This window comes from Lates calcarifer, linkage group LG11 (genome assembly GCF_001640805.2).
Source record: "Lates calcarifer isolate ASB-BC8 linkage group LG11, TLL_Latcal_v3, whole genome shotgun sequence".
Classification (NCBI taxonomy): domain Eukaryota; kingdom Metazoa; phylum Chordata; class Actinopteri; family Centropomidae; genus Lates; species Lates calcarifer.
The window spans coordinates 20,841,733-20,862,534 of NC_066843.1; the positions used below are offsets into that span (position 1 = coordinate 20,841,733).

Sequence of the window (20,802 nt, forward strand, 5' to 3'; positions counted from 1 at the left end):
AAGTTATGTACATAAGGTAAATGTGATCATTGGAAAGTAATGTTTTCATGAACAGTTCATACACCTGTACACAGGTCACTCACCAACACCCTGTGTCAGTCAGATAAGATGAGTTAATCCTACTGACATTTCAAAAACATGCTGAAGACCTCAACAAAATTAGAAACTGTTTTGCTCATCTCAGAATACACACGGACTGGAAGCGGTGTGTCTGCGTCCTGTTTTTGCGAGAATATTACCATCTACAACACAACAATACCATATCCCCTGTGGATGATGATTTGAATTTGGTGTTTCTAAGCAGATTATGATAAGCGGTCACATTGGATCCTTGGTAAATTGTTCTTGGACAACACAAAAAGACGACCTCAGGCTGCACCTCTTTCATAACCGTTAGCAACAGATGATTGGGTTAAAGGTTCCACCGGCAGGACTGGAAATGGAAATAATAATAAGAACGAAGCAGCCTTCATAATCTGACAAACTGTCACACTCATTCTTTGATCGTGATGCTGTTGTTGCTGATCCTGACGTGCTGGTTGTGTCAATTTATTTCTCCCTCTACCATCCCAGCATTTCTTTTTCTTTTATTTTATTTTTTGTATTTGAACTCACTTACATAAGTCTATGACATATGTTCATGTTCCTATAATCATATCATATTGAATCCTCTGGCATTAACCTGCCTAATAAAACGTGGAATCCAACCTAAAAGGGTATCCTGTGGAGTTTTCATTATAACTAAATGTAAAAAGTGTTTTTGTACATTTAATCTTTCTCCTCAGCATACATTGTGTGTGTCCTTCATGACCCACAGAAACAAAATAATACATTTGTCTTTATTTGAATTCCTGCAATATGTTAGAATATTTTCATTGAATCATGTTGAACTCGGGGGTGTATACATAATTTTATTAAATCACATGTGATTTGGGGCAACTAGTTAACATCACCCATCATATAATAGCTCTTGGCCTCATTAGCTCATGGGTCGTTTCAGCTAGTGGTGACATAATGGGTTGGAAATGGAAGTTTGCAGCTCAGTTGGTAAAAACTTGGGTTTCCATTTCCGTTGTTGCTTATTCATTGTTCCCTTATCCTCCACCTCCTGATAACATGGCTGAGGGAGGTAACACTATAATTGCTGTTTCACTGGGGCTAAGAGGCCTAACAAACAAACATGCCATCTCAGAGCAAATAGCAGTGATTACTGATCATTTATTAAACGTATTACCACCCTCTACAGCAGAAATCTGCATCACATGCACATGGCATGTATTCAGATATATGAATCTGTGACAAGTGACTGTGCTGTGGTTTATAGCACAAGGGTTAACCACTACAGCACTGATTGTGTAGACAGCAGAGCACACTATGCATTCAGGTATGGCATTTTTGTACCATGAGTTGTACCACACAAACCAGTCTGACGCTCTGTATAGCATCATATTTGTGTCGTAATACTGAGAACAGAAAAAACATACATCTCTGCTCGACAGCTGCTTTCACTATTCATGCTCTCATAAACTCTGAGTCACTGTATTTCACAACTATGGGATTATATCTATGACTTATTACCAAAATACCCCAAATCAAGGCTCTGAAAGCCTGACTGTGCTGAGTATTGATAAATCCCTGGCTCTGTCCGTGGTGCTGAAGTAGCAGATGGAGCCTGCAGCCTTTCTTTTTTTTCTTTTTTTTTTACTATATTGTAGCTTATATACTTGAGCGAGAAGTATCACCTTCATGACCAAACCCTTGAAAAAAAAAAAAGACTAATCACCCACCGAGTTTACATTTGATAAGTAAAACCTTGCTGAGGTCATGATAATTGTAAGGCAGTGATTTCATGTTATCATAATACTTTCCAAGGCTCTCACAGCTGGTAAGCATGTGGTGAGTGCTAAGCTAGTTTTGACTTGTTTTTACAGACAGACGGGCATAATCCCCAACCCCTCCTCCTCCTCTCCTGTCGACCACTCTCATCCCCTCCAGCTCCTCTGCTCTGGGCTGCGGGGTAGTTAAAGCACGGAGCGCAGATTAACACACATGGCTCATCTCGTCAGGAACACTGTCCTAGGTTAAGCTCTTTCCCCTCCCTGAGTCTGCTGTCACTCCTCTGCATGCAACACAAAGACAAGGAAGGGCAGTGGGGGGGCGTGGGCTCAGGTTACCTCACTGACACCACTTTGTGAGAATACATTGCTATATGAGAGTAATACTCACCTTGAAATTACACTACATTCACACTTATGCAGCTGTACATGTTCCTACTGCCTGCTAAATCCACAGTCTGTTACTCATGGCTGTGTCACATTGCTATTACCATTATTGACTTTGAATTCCTGACATGTATCCTCTCGAACAGCTGAGGTGTAAATCCTGCCTGTGTCAGACTCTCTTCTCTGAGGATTTACGTGCAGAACACGGCATGTTCATGTGCAACAGTCTTGCTCATTTAAATATGCAAAACCACCACCACTAGCTTTGTCACCTTACAGTTAAGGATCATGTTGTCTGAAGAGGATTTGAAGGGAAGAAGAAGAACCCAGAGTGCCTGTGGTATGATTAGAGAGCTGGTTCAACACCAACACTACCAGCATCTGTCATCAGTAACACTAGTATTCATGTATTACATGTGTTGTATACAAGTTTTTGAGTTGATTTATTCACTTTGTTATTCACTAGTCAGTGACCAGTATCATTAGACAGTTTCTGAGATGTCTTCCTGCATCTTCAGTGTGTATGGACCAATCATTACTAAGCAGTCTAACTCTAACTGATGCGTTTATGTTCTCTGTTCTCTGTGTCACTGAGAATTCAAAAGCAAATAACTGAGAGTCTGAGTTCATCAGTCAAGACTGCAACTGGACCTCATTTGTCATGACCAATAATGGACAAGTAGAAACCGATGAAAAAAGGCATCTTGCTACATATTACTGTGGGGACACAGTTACCATGTGTGTTTTCCTGTTTTTATGCACATCCTAAAAAACTGAGCACAAATTTTATTTAAAAAAAATAATAATAAAAATAAATAAATCAGAAATATCAGATTTTCATCATGTTTTCCACATGTAAGACTGGAACTCTTTTAATACATCAAGTGGTGTGCTCTTCTTCTGCAGTGGTTTAATGTCACTGACTGAAGAATTAGCTCCACCAACTGTTTATCTTGATGTGGTGACTCCTAATATTCAGTGAATGGAAATGCACCTTAACACACCTCTCTTTTAACTGCTTTTTAATGGTTACCAAGGATACCAAATGATCCTGCATATACAGATCGCTTCCCGTGGTTCCGATGTTTAGCAGATGGATTTGGCAGAAGCTGAACTTTTTAATTCATGCTAAAATCACAGCTGTACTATCACAAAGTCATGTGGTTGGTCTGTTTTGCCTCCACATCAGTGAATGAGTGTACAGTACAGTATATACAGATGTCTGCTTACTTTGCTTCCTCATCTCTGGCTATGAGAAGGCGCATGTGATTGGTTGCAGAGGCGGCTCTCAAGATATCCACAGCTCTGTGAAACAAACAGAGACACAAAAACACATTTACATTGTTGTTACATTACCATCTCCATCACTCACGGGGTTCAAACAAAGACGAGGTGCAGTACGATTACCTTTCACTTGTGACTCCTACTAGACTGTCCCCGTTCACCTCCAAGATCTGGTCCCCTGGCATCAGGTTTCCTATCAGAGGTCAAAGAAAGGTCAGATGATGATGCCCTGTGTACTGTGGAGGTATCAGCTCTACAGTATGTGAGAAGAACAGTGTAGTAATGGGAAACATCTCCATTTTCTTCTGTAGGGCTTAAAGCTGTGCAGCATTGGAGACAAAGGAATCAGTCATCAGGTATCAACAAGACACTCAGACCAACACTGGTGATGTCCAGATTCCTTTCAGAAAGACTGTAGTTTGTATGTAAATCTGTATTTATATGTATAGTCTATATTTGGACAAACAGCTTTGTCTGTTCAGCGAATAAACAGGTGACACTGAAAATGGATCATTACACAGATCACTTCACACTCAGGGATCAGTCACGTGGTCATGAGGTCTGATATTTCATTGTTTTGTTTGAAAGTGTTTGTGTCTGTAAAGTTTTGTGTTTTAATGTGTGTATTTAATGGGTGTATATATTGTTATTGGTTGTGTATTTAGTGCTGTCCTATATGTATTTTATTGTTGAGTTTTATGTCTGCTAAAGGTCCATCACAGAACAGGCATTGAAAATTATCCTAGGCTTAAACATGCTGTGACAGACCATATAGTATGCTAATGCTGCCTAGTTTCTGACTATGGATTTTGGTCTACAGTGTACAGCAGACATCAGCAAGGGAGGCTCCCTCCTGCCGAGAGCACTGCTGTGATAAACAACAGACAAACAACACTGACGTGTATCCGTCCACCAAACCAGACAATGCACACCGGGGACTTCATCCAACTCTGTCTTCAAACTATTATCAAACTGTGTAATCTATCGTTATGACGTGGGAGGAGCTATGGGCACATCTAGTTCAAGACATAAAAGACAGATAATGTTATAAGACTGACAGTTGGAGTCCTATAACATGACTCTCTCAAAGTTCAATCATCAGCACAAAAGATTAAGAACTGTGTAAGAAAATCAGCTTTTTTGATAAAAAAGGTACAAGTCAGTGTATTTAAATTACTTTATAATACAGACATTAACTACGACTCCTAAGGTGACATGCTCACCACCTTAGGTCTACACACTTTTAAATTCTGGTTCAGTTCAGCAGCTATGGTTCTAAACTGTAAACACAAAGCTTTCTGAAATGAATTTCTCTGCCTATCTGATTCCTGCCTCTACTGGATTCTTCTCAATGCCAATGCCAGCCAAGGCTTTTGGGTACAGTAATATTATCTAAATATACAGTATATACTATAGTATGGCCTGTAGTAACTTCCTTCATCTCCCTCTCTGGTGATATGATGAGTAATAGATGCCAAAAACAGTGTATTACAATTCAGTCTGAAATCAGGAAAGTTATGGAAATCTATGGAAAAACTCCAGTTAAATGTGTGTGAGGTGTTTCAAGACTAACCCGCTCATCAGTAATGTAACCTTACACGGGTTATGAGAAAGTGTTGCTGGATTAATAGTTGATTATATATGCAATCTCAGTCAGTGAGAGGAGGTGATGTAGGTTGCTTTGTAAAAAGTTTCCAGCGATTCTAACTGCAGCAGAGACGTCACTTTGGTGAGTCAGGAGCAGGTTGACACAGGGACGGCAAAGCAGAGTCTTTGACTCTCATACAAGCAGCTAAATGAGACAGCAATATTAAAGTATTGGATATTAAAGTCAAGCATCTGTGGTGTTCTAGGCAGGTTGAGGAAGCTTTAATAAAAAAATAGTTCGGCTGGTGTTTTCTTTTCTCCTGTAAACACTGAATGCATAACTTGAACTTCACTATAAATGTAACAAAAGAATCTCACAAACAAAAGCCATGAAGGTTTTAAGTGCAGGGAGTTCTCTGTTTCATCCCAAAATCTGTGCCCTATATCTATCATTTATGGCACAGAGAAAGTAGGCCGTGACAGTGCTGTGGTGTGTTTTATTCATGTTGTCATACGCACATGAGAGAAGCTCCAAAAATACTTCTATCTATCAGTCCAGAGGTCATCAGTCTGTCACCATGTCATCTGTGTCTAACACCCACCTCTCTGCTACTTGTAATTCTGTAATGATGTTGATGTTTAAAAGAGATACACAGTGTAGGAGGATATTTACATTTAAAGAATGGTTGCCAATGTTCAAACACTAAACATTCACACGAGCATGTGTCCTGGTGTATTACAGGATTGCATCAAGGTTTTTGCACAGGTAAAATAAATGAAAATGTTGTATTTGGTTTCATGTGATTTTTTAAGGCGTTCTTCTAAAACAGGGGTGTCCAAAGTTTTTTTTAGTGAGGGCCAAATACGTAAAAATAAACCATGGCCCGGGCCACACATTAGAGGTGACATATTGATACATGAATACTGTGTGTATTTCTAACTTACCTATAATGTGAAGAACATTGCACTCAGTGGGAGCAGTGATGCTGTCCTCTGGATTGAAGGATGGCTGACATGTCAGGAGAAAGTTTGGTGGTTGAGACACGAAGGACTTCACAGAGATGGCTATCAGTCATTCTGGTTCTCAGTCTGCTTTTGTTCTGATTTAACAGAGAAAATGTTGAGCCGAACAGGCTCATCATTCTCTTTGCATGGCGTCTCATCAGAGGAAACTTGGCATTATCCAAACTCTGATAGAAGTCAGGGAGGGAGAGAAGCTGATGTTGACTCTTCAGAGAATCATCACATTGCATTTCAATCAGTTCTAACTGCAGACTTTCTTCCACTTCTTCTGCATCCACCAGGAAGGGGGTTGAGAACAGCTTGATTTGTTTTTCATTGACAGAAAAATCTTGGAAACGCTGGTTGAATTCTGTCACGAGAGATGCAATCACAGACACATATTTCTCCTTTTTAGCAGAAAGGTCGACTTTGATGAGGCACTGCTTTATGAAGTCACCGTCTGAGAACGGTTTGCCGTGCTGGGCAATAAGTTTAGCGACTTCATAGCTTGCTGCTGTGGCGTTTTCCTGTACTTTGTTAGCACGAAAAAAAACTGTTGTTGAGCTTGCAGGCTAGCTGCCATTTGCTTGAATTTTTGTGTTCGTTCGGCACCGGTGTACGATGCGTAGCTCTGATGCTTGGTCTCATAGTGGCGACGGACATTATACTCTTTCATCACAGCAACAGCCGTTGATTTCTTTGAAGAAATATTCATTTTCCCACCGTGTTTGAAATCTTCTACACTCACTTGCTACTTTGCGTTTCTTCGGTACTGCTGCCATTTCTGCTGACTAACGGTAAAAGTTTTTCTTCGCTTACCGGAATTTTGTTTAGTGGAGAAGCACCGTTTCCTTGGCTGGCTCCATCTAGTGTTGAAACTGAGAAGTGCAACAGAGCTGAGCTCAAGCTTCTTGTGCGGGCCATATTCAATTATATTTTCAGAATTTGCTGCGGGCCAATAAAAACTGCCTCGCGGGCCGCAGTTGGCCCGCGGGCCGTAGTTTGGACACCCCTGTTCTAAAATATGGAAGGAAATGGAAAATTATACAAATAGCTGCTAGCCTCATTTATTCCTGCTGACCAAACTGAACAAAACGCAAATTAATGTTTATATTTCCTGACTTTTAATGTTTCACAGCAGCTCCAGTCCAGTCTAATACTGTATGACTGAAACAGCCAGTAATACTTACTAAGTAGGCTGTTGTATTTGGCAAATTGTTATCTGTTTACAGGAGTAATCTCATGAGTTTCTCCCACAGTGACAGGAATACTCACTTAGTGTTTAGGGGGTTAGAGGAAAAAAAGGAAAAGGTGACACTCAGTCATTCATAGACAGACATTGTTTACACAGCTGGTTCTTGGGATCATCTCGAGAGGGTGAAAGACGACCTCAAGACGGTAAATAAATAAAATAATTTAAAAAAAAAAAAAATATATATATATATACACTGATCAGCCATAACATTATGACCACTGGTGGATGAAGTGAATAACATCAATCATCTCATTACAACACAATGTTCTACTGAGGAACCTTTGGTCCTGACATTCATTTGGATGTTACTTTGTCACATACCACTCACCTAAATACACACCCCTCCAATGGCAACAACACTCTCCAATGTCAGGAGCCTCCCCCAGCAGGACAATGTTCCCACCACACCACAAAAACTGCTCAGAAATGTCCCGAGGGACACGATAAAAAGAGCCAAAGCTGTGGACCTGGGCTCCAAACTCCCAAGATCCCAGGACAACATCATGACAGGACAACATACACTCAGAGGGTACAGCATTTACCATCACTTGAAGCAAGGCCTCCTGGTAAAATCCGTTTCACGTAGACTCCAAACTCCTCTCCAGTTTGCTCCTTCACTCCACCGATGACTTTAATTCCTGTTGGAAGACGAGAAATCACTTTATAGACTGATGACTGTGATTATAAAGACAGAAGATTCTCTTCTTGCTTATTGGTCATAGGGAGAACATTTGAATCTCACTGTAAAGTTTCAAGATTTAATTGAATAAAGAATAATTTAATAAAGATCCACACAGCAAGAAAAATACATGTACAACAGTCAACTTACTATCTAGGTACCATTTCATTGATATGTACTGTATCATAGCATTAACTAACAGCTCAGCGAGATTTATTTCACCTATAAGTCACCACTGCACTACTTCATGTCTGTATCACTATTTATACAAACAGTATTTCCACAATAAAAAGCTGGTGAAGTCCAAATGGAACAAATGCTAATTAGTGTACATAAATGAATAATGATAACTTGGTCCAGATGGAATTTTGAATATTGTGATCTCAGGGAGGTGAGGGTAAGGTCATTTGTCAGCAGCTGCCATTTTATTGGCATACTGCTGACAGAAGAGGAATACGAGGGTCACATAAGTCAGCTCTGCGGTCATTCTTTGACTTCAAGGACCAGGACTGTGCTCATTCACTAAACAAGTGTTAGGTCCTCTGAGATTGGGGAAATTTATTTCAATTTTGAGTTACATGGTCAAAATGTTTATTTACTATATGTGGTAGATTATTAACACTAGGTTTTGTTCTAAAGACAGGTGTGTAATAACAGTGAAGTGACCCCAGCTGTACTGTAGCTAATATCTGACAGCACAATCTACTGGTTAGAATGAATTAAAGGCTAGGTTTAGGAGTCTAGTTTTGGGTTTAGTTTATGTTGATGAAACACCTTTTTGCATTCCCTTTTTCTCCATCTTTAATTTACTGTTGTGTTGTATGTATTGATGTATAAACTACAGAACAAACAAGGAATACTGACATTGGTCATTGCCCTGCGTGGCTTCTTAGATTGGTGTCAAATGGCAAAAGGTCTTTGTGGATCGTAGATAACACATGCAAGGGAGACTGTAGCTCAGGAAGTAGAGCAGGTCGCTCATTAATCAGAGTCAGTGGGCCCATCTCCAGCTCCTCCAGTCCACATACCGAAGTATCCTCAGGTAAGATACTGATTCCTAAATTACCCCTGATGGCAAAACCACTGGTGTGTGAATGTGTGTGCGTGTGCTTAGAGTGCTCTGTACTGACAGAACAAACACTGGATGAATGTGTGTGTGAATGGGTGAATGTGACAGGTAGTGTAAAGCACTTTGAGTGGTCGACATGACTAGAAAAGCACTATATAAGTGCAGTCCATTTACCATTTACCATTACTGTACTGACCTCAATCCTCAATCCTCAACATCCCAACCAGCTTCTGGGTTACAGGTGTAAGTGGTACCAGTTCCCTTCAGGAGGTCCTGACCATGTTTTTCCCTGATCCAATATTTATTTGAAAAATATACTGATACACAAAATCCTTATGTACACTGCTCACTTGGGGTGGGGGTGTTACAGTTGTGCATTAGTGGTTACAGTGTAGTTACAGTGGCTTCATGCATACGCTCCACAGCTGACATGCAACTCCTCAGAACTGGACTGAACCAACTGTGATTGGTCAGCTTAAGTTTCAGCTGCCAGTGGAGATTTTGCAAAGAAATGATAAGTTACATAATGAAAGAATAATATGGCCTGTAGTTGTGGTCATATCAAGGGATGAGAGCCAACGACTGCACAGCTGTTATATCAAATATAAACCCAGTTTTGGTTTAAAATAGGTCTACTATAAACTGCTAAAGTATGTACATACATTTATCTGTTGATTAATTGCATTAGAAAATACACTCAGGTTCCAGTTTATTAGGTCAACAATCCTTCTATTGTTAATGTTATAATGTTCAGTTCTTGTTGCAGCTGTTTTAGAGAGGTGTGGGGTCAGTTGGTCAGCTGAAAGTGCAGCACACATTCCTGCAGCTGCTGTGGCATCTACACCATTCAGCTGATGGACAAACAGAGTGATTTAAAGTCTGTATGAGCAGATCAACCTTCATTGATCATTCGCCTAAAATATTCCTGCACACACTGAACAGAACACACTTAAACCGGAGAGTTTCTGCATCTCTGACAATCCTTCAGATTCCCCTAAATCCATTTTCCATCACTGTACTTGAAGTACATACAGTGAAATCACTGAAGCCTAGCTGGTACAGTCTACCTAATTTAACTATTAGATCAGGGCTTCTTTAGCTTAAGGCTGCTGCTGGCCTGTAACCACAGAGACAAAATGGTAACACTAATTGGGTCTGGAGTGAAGGGGCGCATGTTAATTATCGCCTGTTGGAAGAATGGGGTTATATTGTTCTTCGTCTCAGTCCTTCCTCCTTTCTTACTCTCCTCTGAGGAAAACAGTCTCTTGTTCTTCTGTTCAGCCTCAAAGCGTTCTCCTCCCCTCGCCTATCATCAGATAAGAAAAACATCATTCTAATGCATAAGCAGTTGGAGCAACTACAAAAGCCATACTTCTCCTCTCTTCTTATTCAGCTTCATATTTTGTTTTCCAAATTATTTCCTGCTTGTAATGTGTCGAGGGCATGTTTGCTACCCAGGGATTAAGTGTCCCAACAGATCTTGTAAAGATCACACAATTCAAAGTGATGAAAAAGACTCAGTTTCTTCTTAACATGGTTTACCCCAGATGACAGAAGAACATAATAAATAACATTTTATTGAATCACACAGAGCCATTTGGACATCTGAGGACTGAAAAACTGTTTCTTTAAAGCAGTAGCACTTTTGCAGATTCTACCAACACGTCGACAAAATAAACTGTGACAAGGATGATGGAAACTACCTCCCACTCACATGCTGAGGTGGTACAGCTTTCAGCTGCATTAACAAAGACATTAGCACATTAGTGCTGTGTTCAGTGTAAGACAGCAGAGTGTTTGCTACAGCGTACCTGATGCTGTGGAAGCTTCAGGTGTACAGAAGGGGGGTCTTTAGGCTTTATGTATTGGAACAGTGTGCACTTGAACATGCTCAGCAACAATAAGCTGATTTGCTTCTCACACGTGTGCTGCTATTAGTACTGTGGGTCCACACACACACACACACACACACACACACACACACACACACACACACACACCTTCAACCCTTCCTCCAGCTCTCTCCTCACATGCTCCACAGAGATTTCAGAATGCTCAATATTCACACTGATCACATGGATATAAGCTCATTATTAAGACATTAATGTGTTATAAGTTACTATTGAATAATAACACCTTGTATATAAATTGGCTGCCAGCACCTGTTAACAAAACTAATTCTAGTCATTTACAAAGTACTCTGTAATGTACATTGTGTCATTATGACTAGAGTTTATAAGTTACATAATGTATTCATATCTATACAGCCTCATTGACCTATATTATATTATTATATTAATAGTATATGTCTGTCACTGCAATTAGAACAAACTCTATTCAAAATTCGTTGTGCTAAATATTGCACATCATGATGACAAGCACGAGCATTTGTATACAGTAGAAATGTCATGTCATATATATATATATATATATATATATATATATATATATATATTATACTATACTCACTGTATCAGTTGTTTTAATCATTCTGGATACATTCACAATAAGCAACAATTTAGTTTTGAGAGGACTGTGTGATTATAAACATATCTCCTGTTATGTGCAGCACCTCTTCAGCAGGATATTTTAGTTTTACTGTAATTGCATGTTCGGGCACAAGCTCCACCACAGTTGTGTTGTGGAAGTGAAGCAAGGATAAAAACAACAGCAGCTCCTGCATTCTTAACCCAGCTGAGTTAAGTGGGTTAGGGCTTTGCCACATGACCTACTTCCCCTCTCAGGCAAAAACACTGATACAAGGATACCTACTCTGCAGAGAAAATCCCTTTAAAAGTAGGACTTATATCATTTCAGCTGTTCAAAATCAGGCTTCATAGCCAGATAGTGGAGGATGATGGAGTAAGGCTTTGCACTGTTTGATTTAAACTGAACAACATGATGTGCACTTTAATAAGATAAAATAACTGTTATGATTGATTCATCTAATATAGGAGAGTTGCCACACCCAATATCTCCAACAAGCAGAATAGCAAACTACACACTAACAAAATTAGCTGCTATGAATTAATGTAGGCACAGTACCAGGAGGACAAAATATCCTGAAACAACATTAGTGGGGACATTTGTCATCTCAAATAATGTTATGTGGAGGTTTCAGTGTAGCCATAAATTTAGTCTAGAGCTGACACCAGGAGAGAAACTTCATGGAAATATCTAGATACATTCCTCTGCTAAGAATCAGACTTCAGTTGGCCCTGCCTTTCAGAATAAAAGCAGAGCAGATTTTAAAGGATCTGGACTAGATGTCATCTGAAATACCATACCAAAAACAATGATTAAACAATAAAAGACTCTGTCTCTGGTAGTCATGAAACCACTAAGAATGATGTGTTTTTTAAATGTGTTTTTATGTGTTATTGTAAATAAACAACCGTTTGCTAACACATTCACCATAACAATTTTACAACAGCTTGTTCTGCTGCCCAAATTTTGCTATAAAGCTGTTATTAACATTTTAACAAAAAGCATATCTTCATCTGAGCTTCATCCCTCCCTGTTGTTCTGAAGACATGCTTGTTATTGAAAACATTGCTGCTTTGATATTTAGCTATAATTGGTGCTGCTTTAACTTTAACTGTGTGTGTGTGCGACCTTGTCTCTCCAGATTCTGCCATGTTGTCTTGTTTTGACTTGTGCAACTTTTTAAAGTAGATACTATGATCTGTATTTTTTTAAAGTAATTTGTTATATTTTCTGATGCACGGATATGTCTAACTACTAACTACTACTAATATACTACTACAGTCTAACTTTAACTGTGAGGATGACACACATATGTATGACGCGACACATCTGTTCAGTTGTGCCAAATTGCCAAAGATGTCTTCCACAGTTTATACTGTGAGTAAAGTGTTTTATGTGGAATTTACTTGTACTCCTACCTGTGTGGGTTTCCTCTGTGTGCTCCAGTTTTCATCCACAGTTCAAAGACATGCAGGTGAATTGGAGTAAGTTTTGTCTGTGTGTGTGTGTGTGTGTGTGTGTGTGTGTGTGTGTGTGTGTGTGTGTGTGTGTGTGTATTAAGCTTTGATCATACTTTGGTACAGATGTGGATGGCTGCAGCTGCAGACTTACAGCTCCACACATGCGCACTACTAAACAACGTGGTGATCTCTGTATTTACTGTATTTAGCTGAATGACAACAAGAAGGAAAAGTCAAAAAAAGATGGTGCATGGTCAGAGACTTTAGATGTGAGGGTGTGTCCTGTGTGGACATCTGCACGGACCCTCACACCACAACAAAGAACTGGCCTTTAGCTGTAAGACAGACTGGCAACCTGCTCAGAGTGAACCCTGTCTCTCTCCTAATGAATGCTGGGATAAGCCCCAGCCCCTGACGACCATGAACTGTATAAAGAGTTATAGTGAAATGCAGAGAGAGGACAGAGCACATACAGGAACAAAGTTTCCTACATGTTTGCTTTGAGAAATCTTTGAAGGGGAAGAGCCCGGGCAAGTCACAATTGGAAAGTCACTAATGAAACACAAATATGACATTTCCAACCATGAAAAGACAGAAGTGGATGCTGCAGAGAAAATAATGACTTACCCAGGCCATTCTCACAGTCTGTAAACTCCATGGAATGAACAGCTCGATCTACTCCATATGGACCCATTAGTGTCCTGTTAGAGACAGAGGGATGAAGAGAGGGAGGGACAGACAAAAGAGACAAAAAGACAAAAGATAAGTATACCATAATCTTAACTATGACAGTTAAATGTGATTTTCTTGTTTTTCTGTCACAGACTAGGCCCTTTGGTTGTAAAGATACGCAGTCAGACCATGACTCTCCATGTGTAGAAGCAATTCACTGGAGTTTGAGGTGAATACTGAGCATTATGAATACTGAGGTATGTGGAGGCACTTTACAGAACATTTCCATATGCCAGTCACAGAAAACAGGGAGTGTGCCCCGGTATCCGCTAAACACATTTACTTGTACAAATAAATGTCTTCCGCACATCAATAAATACTGTACATGTAACCATCAAAAAAGTCTTTTAACCTCGACCTAAAACTGTTTTCTCATTCATCATTGTGCCATGTCAGATACACAATTGTGCTGAAGGGTGTTTTTTTCCTCTCTTTCTATATAAACAGCTGACACTGAAAATCTGGAGGTAGGGTGGGTAGTCTAACATGTGAATGGAAGAAACTGTAGCTGAGTGACACAAGTTACAATCCTCTTGACAGTTTTTGTTGCGCCGGTGTGGAGTAAATGGTAACATAGCTCATGCAGTCCCTGGACAAATACAGTCAGTCACTGGTGAGACCACTGTTCAGTTGACACCGCCTCATATCACTTGCTGGGAGTTGCATATATACACCTCTGGATGCAACACTGATGGATAAAGATTCAAAGCATGTGACTCCTCCATGTACATTTTTAGCATAAGAGCAATCCAGCACTGAGCTCTGACTCAAGAAAATATATTCAGTTTCAGTAGTGTTGAAAAGGAATCTTAGTGCTGGTCTGTGTGTCTGCAGTTTCCACCTCAGTCAACAATCCACCCAAGAATGAACCAGCAGACTTTAAAATAGTGCAGCAGAGGCAGTGACAGTCTTCTCTCTGACAGGTCTCACCCCCAGATGCGTTCATTTAGCATACCGAAAATACTCACCATCAAACACACAGCATCTTGTTTTATTAACCCCTGAGAAATGTAGAGCGTGTGTGGGATTCTTTGCTTCACATACATCAAATATGATGTCTGCATGTGATCACATACTATGTAGCATATATGAACACAGCTGATCCTGTCTGTGGGATATCAAGACTATTTGTTTTTAATGGTGCAACACTGAGGACAAAGTGCTTTTTCCAGTCACCCACAGTTAAATGAGACAAAACATTTTAAAAAATAATAAAATAAAAAGCATCTTGGTCAGAGCTCACACGCTGTACAGTAATCTCTAGTAGATGAGGTTGGCAGAAATTATTGTAGCCTTATGTAAGAGTACTGCACAAGACCACTCTGCTTCTGCCCAGTTTTCCTAATCCATCTGACATTGGCTCAAGTAGCAATTAAAGAACATCCATTTACTATGACTGCACACCACAAAAGATAATGTAAAACACTGGAGATGAATAAAATAAAGCAGTTGCTTATCCGTAAATATTATTAGCAACACTTTGTTAGTCAATTCAATAAACTGTTGTGTTCATTTTGGGAATCTGGAACAATGTCTTCTCAGCAATGACACTTGCAGTTCCCCGTTTGCTTGCCACCCGAATGACAAGAAGGGTTATAAATATTTCAGCTGCAGAGGGTTCACCAGTAACAACCTGTCACTTCCCTCCTATCAGTGAAACAATGAGGCTAATTGAGGACACGCTGAACTTCAAATGAAAACACTGTCCTTATGAATAAAAGCAGCAGCAGAATGTACTATTCATAAAATGTGGGGACAGAAATTAGAGTGAAGCATTATTCATATTACCAATGATGTGGAAACACAAATTCAGATATTCTTAAGACAGAGACACTCTCCTGCTTCCATTCATGTGCATGTTAAATCTTAACAGTTTCCCAGTATATGTGAATCTCCATTGGAGATCTTTACTCGAGATACGTTTCTCTCTCTCTCTCTCTCTCTCTCCCTCTCCCTCCTGGAAAACGCCTGGACAGCCTCCCTTTCAGGACTAGGAAAAGCAGCTGTATATGAAAGAATGTGGTATAATCCTCTAAATAGAGAAAACAGAATAAATACAGATCCCGCTATATTGCCGTTAAAGCGACCTCTGATTATGCCACCTTTGCTTGTTTACACTGAGTCAAATAAAGCTGGTGTAATGTTGTCCCAGTGCATGCTTTTAGATGGCATGCTGGTGTAGCAGAATCAGAGGTGTGATGTGCAACAAAACAGCGTCTGTCCTGACATACTAACTCTCCAAGGGCCTTAACACTGTCACCATCACTGAATTATATTTTATGTATGTTTTTTCCCATTAATACTATAATTAATACTATAATGTATTAAATTGTTCCCAATAGTCTATTTTCTTCATCTGATAGCTTTCCTCTTGGTTGTGCTGCTTCCAATACAGTCTGTTTATGTTAGAGTTTTTATCCAATCAGATTTCAGCCCCGTGTTGCTAGGGTAGCAGAAATCTGCCTTAAGGCCTTCAGAATCAACAGTGCATGCCCCTGTAATTTAAAATGAATAGCAATGAAGCTGTTGCCTCATGGATGCTTCGGCATTTCCATGACTTTTGATTGGATGGTCAGACAGCGTGTGCTGGTCAGAGCTAGCAAACCTCATCTATAGCTACTAGTGCAAGCTAAAACATGTTAGTATAGATTTAGTGGCTGTTTTTTTTAACCCACAATGGCTGAAGGAGGAGGAAGAGTTCAGTGACTCTGTAGTAGAGGTTTATCTGTGCCTCTCAGTTCCAACAATAAATCCTTTTCTATTGTCATGGAGGCTAACACTGAAAGTCGAGTCTGCCTGATTGCATTTCTCGCAGTAGCAGAGACCTATTGAATTGTGTTAATTGGGTTTTTATAGAATTGATTTAGTAATGGAATTTATTCTGGTTACATGTCTGTGATGCAAAGTTCTGTTATACTGTGTTTCTGTATCATAATGACAGTATTAAGAGGTGGGTTAATTCAGGTAGGACACCAGTGAAGGCCTAGGTCTTCCTACATTCCAAATGCCTCCATCATGAAACACTCTGTAGGAGACTAAGCTCCAACTGAAAACTTTCAGGACACAAAGATTAGACATTAACGTACGACAAGTTTTTGTGTGTTATTTAAAAAGAGAAAAAACGTTAAGTAATGATATCATAAGCTGAAATCACCTGTCCTTGTTGTGTTATAGGCTACAGGTGTTCCTATAACCATTTCAGCATTCAATATATTGAGTGACGGTCACAGGGTTAACATAATTAAGAAGCCTGAAGTTTCAGTTACAAAAAAAAACTACACTAGACTACTGGGTGAGTACTGAGTATGAGAATATTGGCTTTTTACATATTTTCTACTAGTAAAGATGATTTAAACAAAGCATTAAAGAGGCAATCAGTTCATATTGCTTCATCATTAATGTTCAACAGTAGAACCTGCTATGACTCCTCAAGTGACTCCAGATCAAATCTGTTATAATGTTTTTTACTGTAATAGTCTCCAGAGGTGCGTCACACCGTCTCTTTTGAAAGGAAACAAGTTAGTATTGTTTTTAAAAAACAAAACAAAACAAAACTCAAAACAGTAAACAGAATTCAACAGCAGAAGAGGAGATGTTAGAGAAAGGTCCCACTTGTTCACAGCTGTATTTGGTCAACAGGACGTCATTATTAAGAATTCATTTGGTATTATCCTGACTCCTGATCTGAATTCATTCATTTAGATTTGTCGACAAACCTACATCTGAACTAGTAGGCAGCTACATAATCAGATGAACTGTGCTGAAGGATAATTACACTACATTTTAAGCTATAGAATGGCCACTAATGCAAAAGCAAACCTAAGACCACGAGCTCTCCGTGCGCACGAGCGCGACAGACGACAGATGGAGGGAGGTCGATCTTATACAGTTACCAAAATAACAGCAGAAAACACACACACACACACACACACACACACACACACACTTTGTTCAGCCTAAGTGTTGTTTAGGCATTAGTTCCTCTTCACACCCACATTAAACACATTCTGACAAAGCGCCTCCGTTTCCAAACACAGTAGCATGCTGCACCGTGTTTACCGCTCTACCCAGCGACCGAGTTTACCGCTCCGCGCGCGCGCGAGCGAGCGCCAACGAGCCCCACTTGAATTAAACCTTGATTTGCCACAAACAGTAACCACTCCATGTCACCTGTTCTTCTAGAAACAGAAGCCGTTAATATACAACAACACACATTCAACACTTATCTAAAGTATAAAAAAAAAACAGCGGCGTCGACCCGAGAGTTCCGTCCATAAACACCTTCAGAGACCGCGCGCCGTTTGATTTTTACCTGCTAATGATGACAGCTCCTTTATACATGACTGAAAAGGTTGGCATCTTGACATGGAGCCCGCTTCTCCGGTGAGACGGACGGTCGGTCGGAGCTTCCCCAGCCTTCAGCCTTCAGCTTTCAGCCACATGATGGTCTGTCTACACAGGCAGCCTGCCTCTAATTCCAGTTAACCAGGCTGTCGGTTCCAAACATCTCCACCTTCATCCACACGTTTAATCTCTTACATAACTGAAGTCGCCGAAAAATTAGAAAAGGGCACAGAGAGCACCGAGACTGCAAATGATTTTGGCGAGGTTTTTCATTCCTCATCCAGACTACCTGCCAGCTGTCTCTACCTGTTGGACAACAAGTATTTAATTGTTGCATGAACCAAGAGCGGAAGTTACATGAGCACTGAGGAATACTCTCAGCAAAACCTGTTCATTTTAGAAGCTTATTGTTGTTGTTATTAATAATTCGCAGTTGCAGTAAGTGTGTTGAATATTTTACATGTTTGTAAAAAAAATGTATTTACTTAGGTTTATTCAACATTGTTACAGGGATTTTTTTTATTAACACTTACATTAAAAAAAATCTGATCATCTAAAGCTCAGTGTGAAAATAACACAGTCATAAAGGTAAATGACATTTACACACAATAGGAAATATGTGGCATGAAATATTTCCTCTGCCACCCCACTACACTAACAACTGTTTGTTGAGCCAAAGAGAATTGTAACACAGCAGGAGGGGCTTAGATGCCTTTAAACACATTAATGCATAAGTGCCCCACTCTCCATTTAGAAACAGCAATTTAATCCTCAGTTCTCATCCATTACTTAGAATTGTCATTTGTCATTCAAGCCTGTGGGCATCTGTTTTACCACTGCAGGCTCGGGCTGCAACTCAGCTATTTGTCATTGTCAAACAATCTATTGATCATTTCACACACATACACACACACATATGTTTCTATAAACTAGAGATGGAAATTATTTACTGTACTTAAAAGCAGAGGGGAAAAAAGACTTCTACAACCTGAAGTTGTATTAAGATCCCCATTTTTTGTGTTTCTTACTTTAAAATTATTGAATCATCTGCCACCTCTCTGGTCTTGAAAAAAAAAACAGGGAGGTAAATCAGGATCTGATTAAACAGGTCACAACATTGCTTTGTTTTCAGGATGTACAAGCCAGAACACATGGGAGTCATTTAGAGAAATTTGTTTACTGTTCTTTCATTAAATGTCATATATCAGGCAATTAATGGTGTTCACTTGTAATATGACAAATCACTCTCTACAGTGACAATAAAACAATGTGTAGGACAGAATTTTGCTTTTACTTTATCTTTTTAGCTATTATTAAATGCTTCCCATCTATTTATTTTTATACCCACTTTGTATAGAGTACCACAAGCTCTTCCAAGCAAGCAGTGGTCAAAAAGCAGGGAAACACCCAACCCATCACAGGCCAACACACAGACAGAGAAACATAGTACACATGAAGACCTTACAAACTTATAAAGTCCAGGTTTACATCAGTGAAAGGTGTTTCTCTCCCATTAAACATCATTGGTATTGCTGCTCATCTACCTTAAACCTGGTAGCATTTTAATATTAGCCTCTGTTCAGTAGAATTAAGTGTCATGTGGTCTTAAGTGCTGCTTTAGAAGCTTTTCCAGTCAAACACATATTCTCATTCATCAATCTAATATGAAGCAAAAATTCTGCAGATGAAGTAATGGATTTCAGGTGTACTGAAAGCGGACATAAAATATCAGCAACTGGTAGCTTTAATGCAGAATACACTATCTCTGGATGAATGAGTAAGTCCACGCAGAATAATACTAATTCAGTGCAAACGTGAGTAGCCGACAGTTTTACTACCGGGTTTAACACATGAAAATTTCCTGGAATACCAGTCTATATCAGGTCAGAGTAGCCTCATAATCCCTGGCATGCAGGCACAGGAAGTATCCATGACTGAATCTGGCCTAACTGACTGTGAAACAGCTGAAAACATACCTGGCAAAACCTAGAGGCACTTTCAACCTTTGGAACATGTCTCTTTTTGTGGAAGAGCTTGGATGTCTGATTCTCCTCATTAACAATGGCTCTGCATATTCCCTGCCATGATGTGCTGCGGCTGCCAAGCAGATATGAAGAGTGTCAGTTGATGAAGAGATGATAAGCTTATGGCAAAAGGATAATACACACAAATCCATATAGCACAACAACAACGTGCTAAATATAGACCTTCATAATAGGGCTACTCAATTACTCCAAACACTATAAACACAGATTATATCATATTCCTTCAAATTGTACACACACATTATAGTGTGCTATTACTAGTATTCTGTTTTATATTTTACACTATATTACTATGCTATACTACAATATCTTTACTTGCTTTGTGTTTTTAGGAACAGATGGTTTACTTCAGCTTCCAGATCCAACAGCTGTTAGTTCAGCCACTGTATATGTAAAACTCTATTAAATTCATGCTGTTAAAAATTCATTTATTGCTTTGTTTGTTTGATTTTTGATTGTTGTTCTTGTTGTTTTGGCCACTTGGGGCAGTAGAACAACATTTAAACTTCTTATGGTGAAGGTCTTAGCAAATATAGTTTTACACATGCAGCAGGTATTGAGTAACATTAGCATTCATCATTCATAGGACATGGCATGAAAGTGATCATAATAATGCCTGTTTGAAAGAAAGGATTC

General features: G+C 39.5%; 1 protein-coding gene across 1 annotated transcript in view; it reads right to left on the reverse strand.

Moving 5' to 3' along the window:
• The window catches only part of si:dkeyp-72e1.9 (syntaxin-binding protein 4), a 66,390-nt gene that overhangs the window by 26,068 nt on the left and 19,520 nt on the right, over positions 1-20,802 (reverse strand). The window contains exons 2-5 of the mRNA XM_051074076.1: positions 13,673-13,746; positions 7,893-7,988; positions 3,630-3,699; positions 3,453-3,527 (exon numbers count right to left, since the gene is read on the reverse strand). Of these exons, the coding sequence (XP_050930033.1) occupies positions 3,453-3,527; positions 3,630-3,699; positions 7,893-7,988; positions 13,673-13,746 (315 nt within the window). The remainder of the gene's footprint in view (positions 1-3,452; positions 3,528-3,629; positions 3,700-7,892; positions 7,989-13,672; positions 13,747-20,802) is intronic.